At 45.2% G+C, this 15,720-nt stretch overlaps 1 protein-coding gene across 1 annotated transcript in view; it reads right to left on the bottom strand.

Annotated features, from left to right (window-relative positions):
- Positions 1–566: 566 nt before the first annotated feature.
- Positions 567–15,720, bottom strand: part of BFSP2 (beaded filament structural protein 2) — a 66,025-nt gene continuing 50,871 nt past the window's right edge. Inside the window, exons 5-7 of the mRNA XM_050779628.1 lie at positions 8,387–8,518; positions 2,811–3,031; positions 567–803 (exon numbers count right to left, since the gene is read on the bottom strand). Of these exons, the coding sequence (XP_050635585.1) occupies positions 800–803; positions 2,811–3,031; positions 8,387–8,518 (357 nt within the window). The 3' untranslated portion in view covers positions 567–799. The remainder of the gene's footprint in view (positions 804–2,810; positions 3,032–8,386; positions 8,519–15,720) is intronic.

The raw sequence follows: 15,720 nt of genomic DNA, 5'->3' as shown, positions 1-15,720 counted from the left end.
TGGGTAGGTGGCAGATGCATGAACTATATTTGGCCGGCTTAGGCCCTGAGAGAACTGGGGAAAGGACCCTGGAAGAAAATTCTGAGGCTGTAAGTGGGGTGAGCAACCACAGTGTAATTAATCCCCCACTTAGATTGAATGGGTTTAGATTGGGCTGAGACTGAAGTTCCCTTTTAACTGATTGAGAGGTGCTCTGCCAATAGCAAGTGAAATGTGTGTGTCTGCACATGAATATGCATGCAGAGTATATTAAAGAGGTCTGAATGCTCCATGATGCCTGTAATTATGAAACATGCAATAAAGCACCACATTAATCCCCTCTCGAGCAAGAGCGTTGTTTTTTGTCCCAGACTGCGGCAATCCTGCATGCCACGAGCACTGCTTTTGCCTCCACAGCACTTTTATGTTGACAAACCCAAGAGCAGGTGACCCTAGGGAGGCAGATGGCGTCACACTCAAGGGAATCCTTCCAGAAGCCTTCAAGCATAGCTCTGCGAGCAAAGGCCAGGCAGGTAAAGTGATATCCATCTTGAACCTATAGTGAGTTGAACAAGGTGGGCAAACTGGACGCTGCGCACAAAGCATTTATTTGAAGGAGGACAAGGGAGGCTGCTCAAGCTACAGACTACTCAGATTAAAGCAGAAGGACCCTCTCCACTTCCAAGAAGCTTTTCAGCTCAAGCTGAATTAACCAGGGAATCCAGCAGGGACTGGAACTCAGGAGAAAGCTCCTCAAGCAACTTCACGGGTCAGCTGATGAGGAAGGGTGTTTTCTTCATGAAAGGAGGAAGTTTCTCCATCAGCTGAAAGGAAACACATAGGAGTCAGAGGCAATGGGCGAGGAAAATGGGTCATTCTGTCACAACAGGATGACGAGAAAGGGGGCTGTCTCATGAAAGCATCTGGCCTTCGGAACAAGATAGTTTTGGATTTTAAATCATTACTCCATGGTTATTTGCTGTGAGACCTTGGGCCATGACTTAAGCTCTCTGAGGCTTTGTTTCCTGTCTGTAAAAGAGGGATCACGATGTTGTTTTGGCAGGGTTTGGGGGATAAACGAAAATAATCAAGAGTCAGGTCTGCGCTGGCACTCACTAAATGAATGTAGCACATAGATTCTTAGCAAGTAACTCAGCCTAACTCACTGCTCTTGGTGTTTGTTTAAACTGACTTTGTGTGTTTATTCAGATGCTCATAGGCATCTGAAAAAAAATTAGGAACATCTGGCTTTTATAATCAACAGAAATCAATTCAATAAAAGCCAGTTGGAGAGGAGCTGGATGACATATTTTCCATTTGAAAGCAGGGCGTGGTTAGGTCGCTTCCTTGAGTCTCTCCCGCCTGCTGAATAAAGAGAGGTTACACTGTTGGAGAGAGCAGGAGACCTGGGCTCCCGTCCCAGTGCTGTCTCCGCCTCCTGTGTGATCATGTGCAAATCTTTTTCCGTTCTGGGTCTTTGTGTTCTCTCTTGAATCAGGAGGGATTGAATGATACGATCACCAAGCTGTCTCTATTCCTTACTCAACATATGTCAGAGAAGGGGCCTTGGAGGGAAATAAGAAGGCAGAGAACTATGATACAAAATCAGGGCCTGGGTTTCTGGAAAGAGTTGGCAAGGCAACTAAGGCCCAAGGCTGATGTACATGCCTCCAGAATCCTTATCTATTAAAAAAAGAGTGAGGGCAAGTGTGTGTGTGTAATTATGGCAGACTAACTCAACTGCTATTCCCAACCCCTTGCCTGCCTCCACTATGGAGTCTGGAAAAGCTAAAGAGTTGCTTTCTCAGCCTCCCTTGCAGATGGATATGGCCAGTATAAGCAGGTTCTGGTCTATGAGATATAAGGGACAGTCCACTGCAAGCCTCCAAATGTCTTTCCTTCACTGATTAAAGGAGAGGGCCACTCAAGAAAAAGCCTTTTTTTTTTTTTTTGCTGCTGCCTCTTCTCTCCCACTTCTGGCCATGAATGAGGATGTGATATTTGGATCTGTGGCTGGCATGTGGTAACAAAGATAAAAAGCCAATGTTATCATGGTATGTTAGAAAGATGAAAAAAGCTTGAGTCCTTACCGAAATCTTTGAACAGCCTAGATCACCTATTTCTGGGACTCTTAAATAAATGGTTTACACATCTTTGCTAGTCAGAGTGTGGTCTGTGGAGCAGCAGTATAGTCACCCCCTGGGAGCTTGTTAGAAAGGAAGACTCTCAGACCCCACCTCAGATGTACTGAAGCAGAATCTGCATTTTAAAAAGATGCCCAGCCGGGGTGTCACGGCTCACACCTGTAATCCCAGCTATTCTGGAGGCTTAGGTGAGAGGATCACTTGAGCCCAGGGGTTTGAGTCGAGACCAGCCTGGGCAACACAGCGAGACGAGACCCTGTATCCCCGCACCCCCCCTAAAAAAAAGATGCCCAGGGTTTTGAGTGCACATTAGTTTCAGGAGCACTGGTTTATAGCCTCATTAATTAGGTTCTATTACAAACAACTGAAACATTCCTAACAGCTATTATGTACATCCTAGGTATACACATGTGTGTGAATGTATGTGTGTATATATGTACGCATACGTGTGTATATATACATACATAAATATGCATACATATAGAAAATGTATTAGCATGTGAATATATATTATATATATAATTTGTATGTGGATAGGAAAGGAAGGACACAGCTAGGCTGTGGGAATGGGTGCCTATGTGAGAGGAAGTCTGGGGTGATTTCTTAAATACTTCTACAGTGTTTGGAAAATAATTATTTTTAAAGCCATGAATATGCATCCCTTATTGACGCAGAAGCGAGGCTTACCCGCTCTCCTCCCTGTCCAGCAGGGCGTGGTAGGACGCCACGTCCTTCTGCAGCTGGCACTTGCGGGCCAGCAGATGCGCGCGCTCCTGTTGCTGCTGCTCCGCCTCCGCGCGGATCTCGCTGAGCTCCGCCTCCAGCCTGCCGACCACAGCGCCCAGGTTCTGGAGCTCCATGTCATGCCAGTGCTTGGCATCGTGCAAGGTGTTCTCCAGGCCTCGTTTCTGCAAAAGAGCGAACCTGGTCCAAACCCGAGGACGACAGGCCGGGCCCTTGAAGAGAGAGGTGTGCAGAGCAGTGGCAGGGGCTGGTGGTAGCCTGGACTATTCCCCCTGTGGCAGGGACCTTGCCAGTTACGGAGGCTGACGGGGGTTATTATTCTTAGTGGCTCCGTGGGAAAAATAAGGAATCCCACTCAGGTCAGACTGTCGATTAGTCTGATTGAATGACCTTTTTGATGGGAGAGAGGGAGGCGAAAAAGAGAAGGAGAGAGGGAGGGAGAAAAGAAAGGGGGTGTGAGAGAGGAGTGGAGCAAGAGGGAGAGGGATTGAGAAAGACAAATGGGAGGCAGCGTGCAGGTGTTTCTTCAAAGAAATCTTGTTCTCCGGGGCTTTTTCTTCTGATTTTTTCACTCCCCGGGGGACCCCTTCTCCCTGTGCTGCGGAAACCCCATCCATCATTTGGCTAGAATCTCCTCCAGCATTCTTTCCCAGATCACTGTCCTCAGAATGAATGTCTCTGGCCTTTATATACTCAGCATTTTCCCCTTTGGTGTTTTAGTAGCACATTTTTGCCTATCCCTTTTCCTCTGCCGTCCCCTCACTGTGGGCTCCCCAGTGCCCACCCTGAGCCTGCTTTTTTTCCGAGCAGTGCGTCCTGGGTCTATGTTGGTCTCCATCATACTCATGATTTGAACAGTGGTCTCCAGGCCACGTCCTGCGTTGGTAATTCCACCACCAATCTTTCCTTCAGTAGCTATGGACCTGCCACTGAACTTCTAACTGGAAATATATATTCAGACTTCACATCAAGGTGTCCAAAATGAAGCCACTGGCTGCCTCCTGAACCTGCTGGCTCCTCCTAGTCTAAGCTTCAACTGGTGAACCCATGTGAGCTAGAAACTGGGGAAAGATGTGTTCCTGCTTTCCTTCGTTCTCTTCTTCCAAATGCAACCATCACGGCTTCCTGTATATTATGAGTCCTGCTTCTTGCACCTCTTGAGAAGTTTTCACATTATGCAGCCACCATGGCCTGGGATTGGAAGCTTGTCACCTCTCACCTGTGGTACCCTCAGTGGCCTCTTAGCTCATCTCCCCACCTCTAGTTCCTCCTCTTCCTGAGTTCCACACACAAATAGCCACAGTGCTCTGTCGAAAGCCTAAACCTGGGCCTGTATCTCCTCTGCTTAAACTCCATTGATGGCTCCCCAGGGCCCCTAATACGGCTCACACAGCTGGCCCAGTATCTTTCCATCTTTATCCCCACCCTACGGCAGCATCAACACTTCCAGTCTTGGAGTTTATTTGGTCTGTGTTGTTTCCTCCACCTGCACCATGCTCCTCCATTCCTTCCAGCATCCTCACCTCACTCACTCCTACTCATCCCCAAGTCCAAGCTCAGAGGTAATCTGCCCCAGGAAGCGGTCTTTGAAACTCCTCTGCTGCTACCATCACCAAGCTAGGTTAGGAGACCCTCTGTATTTCCATGGCTCCCCAAGCTCATGCATGCCTTAAACTTACCACAGTGGGCTAAGCTTGCTTATGGGCATGTCTCTTCCACCAGATGGTGAGACTTGGAAGGAACCAAGTCTCTTTAGTCCCAGCACACAAGTCAGGGCCTGGCACAGAATAGGTTCTTGGTATGTGTAGGTTGCCCTGGATGATAGCACTTGTATTATGGTTACACTTATTGCAATACCTGTGTCTCCCCATTAGACTGGAAACTTCGTTCTTCTCATCTTCCCATGCACCATGTCCTGAAGACTACAGAGCTGATCAATAAACCCCTTTAAAAAGCTATGTCTGTGTTTAACATTTTCTAATAGTTTCATTTATGGTTCGCCTATCCTTTAGCATCTGGCTTTTTAATATAACACACACAAAAAAAACTTTCTAAATTGGATTGAATTAAATTTTGATGAAACGAGATTCTGTACCCTGCCCTCCAGGAGGAGATTTTTTATACCCTTATGACCACTGTGGATGAAATAGAAAATTCTTTGTCATGACACCATCTTCAATCATGACTGCTATTAGCAGGTATCACCATATTACCTTATTTAAATCTTCTTAATTCCACAGGATATGAGAATGTTGAGTCAGATTCTCATCTACCTGAGGCATATTTGTAAGAGGCAAAATGTGATCACTAGAGAATAAATCTAGATCAGTGTCTGGTCTAGGGTTATTATTTAATAGAATCTGAAAACCTTTCTATAGCAGTGAGGATGCAGAAATGGCCACCTTGACTTTAAGCATCATTTGTTCCAACCTCCCTGGGTTTTCTTTCTTTGTTTATACATGAAAGTACTTAATTTGTGACTAGTTATTGTTGACATTGGATTTGTAACATGTGATTTGGGAACATGCTTCACAGAATCATGGTTGGATCATCTGTCTGTAGTTTTTCTCCATCTTCTAGATGAGTTCTTCATGTGGCCTGAGGTTTTTCCTTGGTGACTTAGGACCCACTGCCAACAGGGCATTCACTGGAACCCCAGCCAAAGGTTATATGTGTCTTCCATCTTAACCTTAAAGTCCAAATCCAGCTTCCCTACCTAAGTCCCTGATACTCTGGCAGAAAGAGAATGCCTGGTTCTCCCGGAGATGCTTGAGCTTGAGCGACTATGACCAGGCTACTGCTGCAGGCAGCACGCGGGCTCGGTCAGCCACACAGACAGCACCAGCAAACAAACTGAGGTCACAGAAGCACGCTTACTCTGCAGGTCTCTAGAGATTTGAAGGACTTTCTAGAATTGCAAAACCCTCCAGAAAGTAAAAGAGTGACCTTCTGTGACTTCTGGCCTTGAATTTCATTCCTGATTTGAGTTGACTGGACACAGAGTTCAGCAGGTCTCAAGTACCATTATTCGTGCCTAGCTTCCAATGCAAATAGTGCCTTATCGGCAAAGGGGGCCGAAAGTCTCGCCAGCTTGGCTGTCTGAAGTTTATATAAGCTGTGGGGGCCTTTTGTGTGCACAGATCGCTCTGACTGAGAATAACAGGAATGGCTGGATGAACTTCCTGTATCTGAAAACTGTAGGAGAGTTTGTTACCTATTTTGTCCCAGTGTGTGCTCCTCACCGTGGCTGCAAGGCCCTGTGACCAGAACAGTAATCTACCAGAACCAGCAGGGAACAGAGCAGCCTGTTCTGGGCCATGGGCATAGAAAGAATGCCACTACTCTGAAGCTTTCTGGTTGAGAGTGTAAATTCTTTTTCCATTTTTTCCCAATAGTTAGGACCATGGGTTTAAGTGAGGTGACCAGGTGGCTGGTGATGCCAACTTGGAGTTACTATTCTAGTAGTTAGTATAGCAATTTTATATGATAATTAATAATAGATGGCATTTATTGACTGCTCACTAAGTGCCAGGCACTGTGCTGAGGGCTTGACATACATTATCAATCATCTCAATGACATTATGAGGTAAATTCTATTACTATCCTGACGTGGCTCACACTTGCATTGGCAGCTGCAACAATTATCTCCACTCCACAATCGCTTTCTCAATGTGACCTTGCCATTGTCTCATCAAGAGGTTGAGTTTATTTCTCTCCCCGTTGAATCTAGGATAGTCTGGTGACTGCTTTGACCACTAGAATGTGGTGTAAGTGATGCGCAGAGACTTTCAAGCCCAGGTGTTAAGAGGCCTGGTAGCTTCTGTGCTCACTCAGGTGCTATATCAGAAGTTTGACTATGTCAGGCTGTCATGGTATGAGGAGGTCTAAGCCGGCTACATGGAGTGGTCACAGGGAGAGAGAAAGGAGATGCACAATGGAGTCACCAGACAAGCTAAGTGAAGAAGTCATTTTTGGGTGTCCAGCCCCAGCAGAGGCCACATGATACAGAGGAGTTATCCCTGCTGAACTCTGCCTAAATCACAGAATGAGAGAAGAAGTGATTCACTGTCGTTTTAAGCTACTGAGACAGTAAAAGGTATGACAGTCAAAATAGATCCTCACTTTACAAGTGAGAAAATGAAAGCTCTGCTCGGTCACACAGCTAGTGAGTGAGTAGAGCACCCACCATGAAGTCTACCCCCTGACTCCCTGACACCCACAGCAGGGGTGCTGTCTCCCACCTGCCACGCCCTCACATTTATATCAGCTCCTCCCCGGAAGCCACATTAACTCCTTGGAGGCAGGGACCATATCTAATTCATTTCATGTTCCCAAAGCACTTGGCACAGTTCCAGGAACTAGCAAGTTCTCAAAGTAATGCTAAAAGTCAGAAGAGTGTGCTCATGTGCATCCACACCTTGGATCCTCCTAGAATCACTGAGAAGTGGGCTGGGCTGTGACTGTCATACCCATTTTGCAGAAGAGTAAACTGTGGTTCAGGGATTTGCCTATTTACCCAAGGGATAAATGGAGGAGCTGAGCCCTTCTGACTCTATTACTCTTGATTTTCCTCCCCTCAAATCCCCAGATCTATTTCTCCTACATGCTTGCGCTGACCTACATCCTATCATGCGCCTCATTGACTCCAGGCCATCTCAGCTGCACAAGGATTACATGGGCCAACCTTTGATTTGCACCAACAAAGCTGTAGTTAGAATAGTGCAAATGACCTCCTGGAGGGGACATCTAAGAAGAGCTGTGTTTAACACCCAAATAGAACTTCAGTCCATCCCAGAGGTCAGAGGGTGGATTGCTTCATTATTAATACATTTTATTGATTATTTTAACAATATTTTAATCAATAATAATTAATGATAAAAGAGATGTGCTTGCAAATCACAGTGAGTCTGAGAGCTTACTAGCTGTCTCAGGTTGGGTTCTCCAGAAGCAGAGCCTGAGTTAGGGATCCTGGAACTCGCAAATCATTAAGGAGTACTCTCAGGAAAAGGGGGAGTGAGGAAAGCAGGACAGGGCAGAGGAAGGCACTAAGCAAGGATGTGGTCTCCAGAATCTGGCTACAGGCTGGTCCTATGGAGAGCTCTACAGAATGGAGCTAGTTCCATGTTGAAGCAAGAGGGCTGGGCTTTTAAAACCCCCTCTCAGTCAGAGCTGAGGGCTGTGGGGGCAGGGCCTAACTTCCTGGGCCAGGTGTCCTCAGTGTGGGTAAGGGCAGGTCTCTGGAGCAGTGGGGCAGCTGAAAAGGGGCGGCTGTGGATGTTAACAGCCAACATTTATAGCAGCAGCCTGGTAAGAGAGATTTCAGGGGGGCACTACAGTGTCTATTGCACGTGCTGTGGTTCAGTATCTGATGATCCTTGAGAGTCAGAAGACATTTCAGGCCTCAAAACTCATGCTGTGAGATGGGAATCCCCTGGAAACTATGGTCCATAATACTGGAATTTGACAGTAGAGAGTTAAAATTAGCACAGGGATGCCAGGTCTTTCCTTGGCCCACTTACCAGGGCACGTAAGGATTCTGTCTCAGCCTGGAGGCTCTGGACTTGGCACGAAGTGTTGTGTAACTCCACCCTGAGGGCAGCTGCCAGCTTCTCTTCCTGGGTCTGGGACATGTGGGCCACCTCCGCCTGTTGCTGTGGAGAGTCAGGTCTCAGTATGAGCGGGGAAGATCAGGAGCTGAGCCCATCCTTCCTTCCTAGCCTTTCTAATCACCACTCCACTGCCTCAAACCAGAGGAAACACAGCTGTCACATGGAAACATCTTTTTTTTTTTTTTTGAGATGAAGTCTCGCTCTATAGCCCAGGCTGGAGTGCAGTGGTGCGATCTCAGCTCACCGCAACTTCCTCCTTCTGGGTTCAAGCAATTCTCCAGCCTCGAGTAGCTGGGATTACAGGTGCCTGCCACCATGCCTGGCTAATTTTTTTTTTTTTTTAATATTTTTAGTAGAGACAGGTTTCACCATGTTGGCCAGGGTGGTCCTGAACGCCTGACCTCAGGTAATCCGCCCGCCTTGGCCTCCCAAAGTGCTAGGATCACAGGCATGAGCCACTGCGCCTAGCTGGAAACATCTTTTTTTTTTTAAACAGGTCCCTTCACCAACTTGTATACAAAAATGCATTTATTTTGAACATACGATGCGTGCAAATGAAATACAATTCAAAAGATTTCCTACAGACTATATAGAAAGTCTCCTTTTCTCCCATGTCCTAATTACCCAGTTCTCTTGTTTCTAGTTTCTTATTCCTCTTTCCAGAAATAGTTTATATGTTTATAAATATGTATTATCCCCTCTTGCTTTGGTACTTAATATATCTTAGAAATTATTCTATATCAGTATATATTAGGTTGGTGCAAAAGTGATTGCAGTTTTTGCCACTACTTTCAATGGCTGAGACGGCAATTAATTTTGCACCAACCTAATAGAAATCGAGTACATTGTTTTTAGCGGCTGCACAGTGTCGTCTTGTTTGGAAGGGCTGCAATTTATTTAGAAGTCTCTGCTGGTGGACACTCAGATTGTTTCTAGTCTTTCTTTCCCTATTACAAACAATGGTGCAAAGAAACAGCTTAGATCCCTTATTTTTCATACAAGAGCATGTCTTTGAGAAAGTAGTTCTTGTAGTAGAACTGCTGATTAGAAAGGGTATATGTTTTTAATTTCGGTGAATAGTGGCAAGTTTCCCTTCGGAAAACTTGAAATCCGTTTCAGCATTGTAAGACAGTGCCAGTTGTCCCATACCGCCCTCCAACAAGGAGCTATCCGACTTGATCTCTGTCAATCTGACAGTCCCTGTTTCCTTGTGAAAACCATATGTCTAGCCACAACTGTGAAACTGTGACCCAGACATAGGGAAGCTCTGTGCTTTTAACCTTCTCCCCAGAGCAAGATGGACAGAGTCAGATCCCTTCCTATATATTCAGGGGAGCAGGTCATTGTCACTCCTCTTTTGTGGGGAAAAGATGAAAAATAGGAGATCATCCCCAGTTTCTTTGATGCAGTCTGATGGAATGCCACCTAGCCAAGAATGTAGGAGGGAAAAAACTCTACTTTCCTAGGTTACGGTTTTCTGGAATTACCATTTTTACCACATATGAATATTTATTTACAGAATAATCCAAAGATAATCCAATCTAATGAACTGGCTAGAAACCCCAAGTCGAGGCGGGGTACAGTGGCTCACGCCTGTAATCCCAGCACTTTGGGAGGCCGAGGTGGGTGGATCACCTGAGGTCAGGAGTTCGAGACCAGACTGACCAATATGTTGAAAACCCATCCCTACTAAAAATACAAAAATCAGCCGGGTGTGGTAGCGTGAGCCTGTAGTCCCAGCTACTCGGGAGGCTGAGACAGAGAATTCTTGAACCCAGGAGGCAGAGGTTGCAGTGAGCCGAGATGGCACCACTGCACTCCAGCCTGGGTGACAGTGAGACTCTGTCTCAAAAAAAAAAAAAAAAAAAAAAGAAACCCCAAGTCAAGAGGCTCATAGCTCAGTAGTAGCACCTCCAATTCTTACTGTTTGAAGTCTTTACAGAGCCCATAGAATGACCATTAAAGGCTTTGAAGCAGCTGAAGGAGAACAAAAGCCTTGGACCCAGCTCTGACTGGTTAGCCAACAGCTTGTGGCCCTAGGCCATCATTCAGCCTCTCAGAGTCTCAGTTTTGCCCACGGAACACAGACCACAATGAATGGAGAATCATACTCATAATCATATAATGACTCTGTCCTGTGGTCACTATGAGGCTTCCAGCAGATTAAGCATGCTGAAGCCTTTAGAACCCTAAAAGCATGAAAACACTGGCTGTATATATTTTCCAAATGTAAAAAGTAATAGTAGCCAACAAACGACTTTTATTATTTAATAGTTAAATAACAAAATGGTAATAGTTAAATGCTACTATGAAGAGTTAAATATTTAGTAACAGTTAAATAGTAATAAATACGACTACTAATAACGAATATGTATTAGGCACTTACTCTGTGCCAAGCACCATGTTAAAAGTTTTAATCGATTATCTAATTTAATGTTTACAACCCTATGAAGCAGATGTCATTATTATCCTCATAGGAAACTGAGGCACAGGGAGATTGAGTTGTTTGCTGAAGATTATATGGCCAATGAGAGACAGAAACAGGATTCAAGCCCAGCAGCAGACCCAGAAATGTGCTCCTAACCAGTATTTAATGCTGTCATCTCCACCAATCTACCAATTTAAGATCCCTAAAATTGGAGGTATCTTCCCCCAAACTCAGGTGGATCATTCTGAAGTATACTCCTTATCTTCCACATTCTTAAGATCAGTACCCCAGTTTTTCTCCCCTGTTTGGGGTTGGGGTCCTGGTCACATGGGCTGTGTAGGTGGGTGGGAGGCAGGAGGTGGGGCATCCTGGAAGGCAAATGGAGTCAGGTAATGTAGCTACAGAGGGTGGCGGGGAGCAGTAGTGAACTAGAACTGGCTCCTAACAGCTCACAGGAGCTGATTTTTAAATTTCCAGGCATGTTGTAAGCTGACGGCTAAACACAGCCATCATTAGAAATTAAATTATATTGCTACTGGCCAGGCGCGGTGGCTCACGCCTGTAATCCTAGCACTTTGGGAGGCTGAGGCGGGCGGATCACGAGGTCAGGAGATCGAGACCATCCTGGCTAACCCGGTGAAACCCCGTCTCTACTAAAAATACAAAAAATTAGCCGGGCGTGGTGGCAGGCGCCTGTGGTCCCAGCTACTCGGGAGGCTGAGGCAAGAGAATGGCGTGAACCTGGGAGGCGGAGGTTGCGGTGAGCCGAGATCGGGCCACTGCACTCCAGCCTGGGCGACAGAGCGAGACTCCGTCTCGGGGGAAAGAAAAATTATATTATTACTGGTAACTGTAACATAGGTGGCTAATAGGTAGCCAGTCAGACATGAACAGGGCAGGAGAGGCACGCCCGCAACCAACTAAGAATGTCAGGCGACCATCAGGTGATGGTCAGGTGGTTGTTAACTGTCTCTCTAAAATAGTAACTTGTCACAGCTGGCAGGGAAAAGCAGTCTCCCTAAAGATAGAAAAAAACCTGAAACTGGTGATCAGCAACTTCCTGATAAGATCTCAGGAGCTAGGCAAGTGAGCTCAAGCATGCACACTAAGAGGCAAAATGGCAGAGTTAAACTGGTATATGACCTTCTAGGGGCATTCAGCTGGTAAGAGAAGAATGCCTCAAATGAGCATGTGTACAACTCCAGTAAACACACTGCGCATGCTCCCCTCCAAAGTGCTAGCAGGCCATCGCACATGCGGACACCCCGCCCCAAGGGTGGAATCAGGGGAGAAGGGACACAAGATCCCAGAAGCATGCCAACGTTTAAATCCCCAAGTCAAAAGGTCAAACCGCACACTTGTCTTTCAAGTTGCCTGCTGGGCCCTCTTCCAAGTGTATTTCCTTCCTTTGGTTTCTGCTCTAGAGTTTTTTGTTTTGTTTTGTTTTGAGACGAAGTCTTGCTCTTGTCCCCCAGGCTGGAGTGGGATGGCGTGATCTCAGCTCACTGCAACCTCTGCCTCCCAGGTTTAAGCAATTCTCCTGCCTCAGCCTTCCGAGTAGCTGAGATTACAGGCGCCTGCCACCGCACCTGGCTGATTTTTGTATTTTTAGTAGAGAAAGGGTTTCTCCATGTTGGCCAGGCTGGTCTCGAACTCCTTAACTCAGGTGATCCTCCGGCTTCAGCTTCCCAAGGTGCTGGGATTACAGGTGTGAGCCACCGTGCCCAGTCTCTGCTCTAGAGTTTTTAAATAAACTTTCACACCTGTTCTAAAACTTGCCTCAGTCTCTTCTGCTTTATGCCCCTCAGTCGAATTCTTTCTTCTGAGGAGGCAAGAATTGAGGTTGCTGCAGACCCCCTACTGATTTGCCACCGGTAACAAATAAGTGATTGACTTTTTGCTTAATCGGAAATTAGTAATCAAGCATTTTTTGTAGTCTGATTTTGTGATACTATTGTTGATGATAGAATTATAAAAAAATGGTTGGTGAATTTTCCAAGAAATAGCAAGTCATGCTGAAGTTATAGGTGTAATTGAAATAGCAAAGTATTTTGTCTTAAAATTTGTGTTACCTCTAAAATTATATATAAAAAAATCAACGGAAATTGTTACATTACCCTTAAGTAGTACTGTGAATTTGATTGGCACATATATACATATACATATATTTCACCCAGAAAGCAGCTGTGCAACATTTACCATCACTCCATGGGGAAGAGCCAGGGAAGGAATGGAGGCAACTTTCAAAGCCTTGGTGGGCAGGTCTGGTGTAAAGCTGCTGGCCAAGGCTATAGCCACAGTCCCTCACATGATTTGTCCCCTCTCAATCCAGTGAATGGCTTCCGTGATACTTACTGATCTCTTGGCTGAAACACTATGTCTTAGTTTCATTAGCAAAAATACTGTATTTAAGTGTTTCTCAAATGTTCTTGGACCACCGACCGACATGGTTTTTCACACTATCTTAATACTCATTCATGCTATTTTTATTTAAACCAATTCACTCTTTCTTTACAAATAAATGTGTTTAAAATGGAAACGGTAGGTTAGTTATCTGCAAAATGTAGGTTAGTTTAAAATGGAAACTGTAGTTTAAATGAGCATCAGCATCACCTGAGGATCTTGTGAAAATGTGGGCTGTGATGCAGGGGATCCTGAGTACGGCTCAGAAATCTGCACTCCCAGGTGATGCCTGGTCCATGGAAGCAAAATTCTAGATCTCTACAGAAACCAATGAAACAGTATCCCTTGCAGTGCGTAGAGGATAACTAAAAAATTAACAAAATTATAACAAACCACTGTTATTAAATTCCAGCTACTATTGATTGCCAAGCTGCTAAGTCCTGAGTCCTGTTTTCTCTTTGTGGAAAGGGGAGATAAATAAGTACAACAGAGGTGTTAAAGACCTTCCAGCACCTAACAAAGGCTTTCTTCTAGTTTAAGACTGAAAGGGCAAAAGAATGTAATTTGATCACTACAAGTTTTAATGTCACTGTGTTCCTTCTCAAATCATCTCACCGCAAGAGATACTTCCCACTTAATTGCTTTAACACACCTCTAGTAACCACTACTAAAAGTAATTCACCTAAAAGTATTACACATTTTCATCCAATGGCTTTTTAGATTTGTGCTTTCTGGTTATTATAATTCTATTTCTGTTTCCATTTCAACCCTGTGCCTCCAGATTTCTTCTCATAGACCAAATAGTAGGTGTGTCATCCAGCCCCTGAGGATAGGAAGGTGGGGCTGTGTTTTGTTGCCCAGTGTAGTTGTTAGGGGGTGTGATGAAATTCAGATATGTTGATCCCCAGGCTTTGAAACTGCACAGGACCTGAGCTGCCCATGTTTGCACTCCAGCTGCGTGGGAGTGCAATTACTTCTGGGGCAGGACAGCATGTCCATATTTTGAAACATAATAAAGATTTTCAAATTTCAAAAATTTCAAATTAAATTAGCATGTTTTTGCACATGAAGGATGTAAGAAGAGAAAAGCAATGTGTTCTGAGTAAGTAATAATTAACTATTTGAGGGTCTGACTCTTGAAGATAGAAATGAGGACTGGGAAAGAGGAAAAGGACCATCTTCAAGTCCAAGCCTGACCCACTTTGCTGATTAGGATGGCCATTCCTAAACACGCCCTTGGCAATGACCCAGAACTGAGAGAAAGGCTACCTTGCAATGTGAGGGGAAGGTGAGTGTTTAGGAGAGAGAGTGAGGGGAGAGGATGATGATACTTCCTGGTCTTTGAAATTGCAAGTGCATTCTCAGCAGATCATGGATCCAAATGAGCTGTCTGCCTCGTGTGTCTTCTGCCTTTCACTGAGCAGTTGCTGTGCAGGTTTGAGCAAGTCACTCCAGCACTCTGGTTTTTGCAACTGGTAATCAATTGCTTTATATGAGCCTTGTTCTACTGCAGAATGCAGCTACCTGCCTTGGCTCTTAAGCACTTTTCAGATTTCATGAGATCATGCTAATCTCATCGTGCTGTTCATGGAGAAAGGTCAACAATGGTCCCGTGGGAATACAGAGGTTCCCTATCTTGTTTCATAGAATAATCCCGCAAGGAGGGCACAGACCCTTGGTTTGAAAAGCTCCCAACAGAAGTCTGGCATAACTTTTAGCCCCTCAGGACAAAGGCCTCTCCAACCTCACATTCCACAAGATGTCACTTATTTATTCTTGAAAAAGAAATCAGCTGGGCATGGTGGCTCACATCTGCAATCCCAGCACTTTGGGAGGCCAAAGCAGAAGGATCGATTGAGGCCGGTAGTTCAAGACCAGCCTGGGCAACATAGTGAAACCCTGTTTCTGCAAAAAAATCTTTTTAAAAAACCAAATTAAGGTCCCCCCATTCATGTGGTCTGTCCAGTTCAAACTGGCAGTTAAGAGTGTGGATTCTGGAGTCAGATGTGTAATTTGAATCCCGGTGTTGCCACTTTCTAAGTGTGTAATTTTGGACAAATTACCTAACCTCTCTGTGCTTCAGTTTCCTCCTCTATAAAATGCTAAAATCACAATACCTCTCTCATGTTGGGAAGATTAAATGAGAACATACTTGTCAGGTGCTTAGAACCCTTGGTAGGTGCTCCATAAAAGCTTGGCTGGCTCTGCTTTTGTGGAAAATTTCATCCTGCCTTGTAGAAGAGTTGCCTTTCTACCCATTTCTTGCCTCCCACAGGTACACCAGCCAACATCCACACTGGACTGTGGGTTCCTTGTTTACAGGAACAACTTCTTACACACCCCTCTGCCCCTTTTGGGGACCTAACATAGCTTTTTACACCTAGAACGTGCTCAATAATATTTATTGAAGGTC

The sequence above is a fragment of the Macaca thibetana genome, chromosome 2 (assembly GCF_024542745.1).
Source record: "Macaca thibetana thibetana isolate TM-01 chromosome 2, ASM2454274v1, whole genome shotgun sequence".
NCBI classification, from domain to species: Eukaryota; Metazoa; Chordata; class Mammalia; order Primates; family Cercopithecidae; genus Macaca; species Macaca thibetana.
This window is presented reverse-complemented; position numbering and strand designations above follow the sequence as displayed.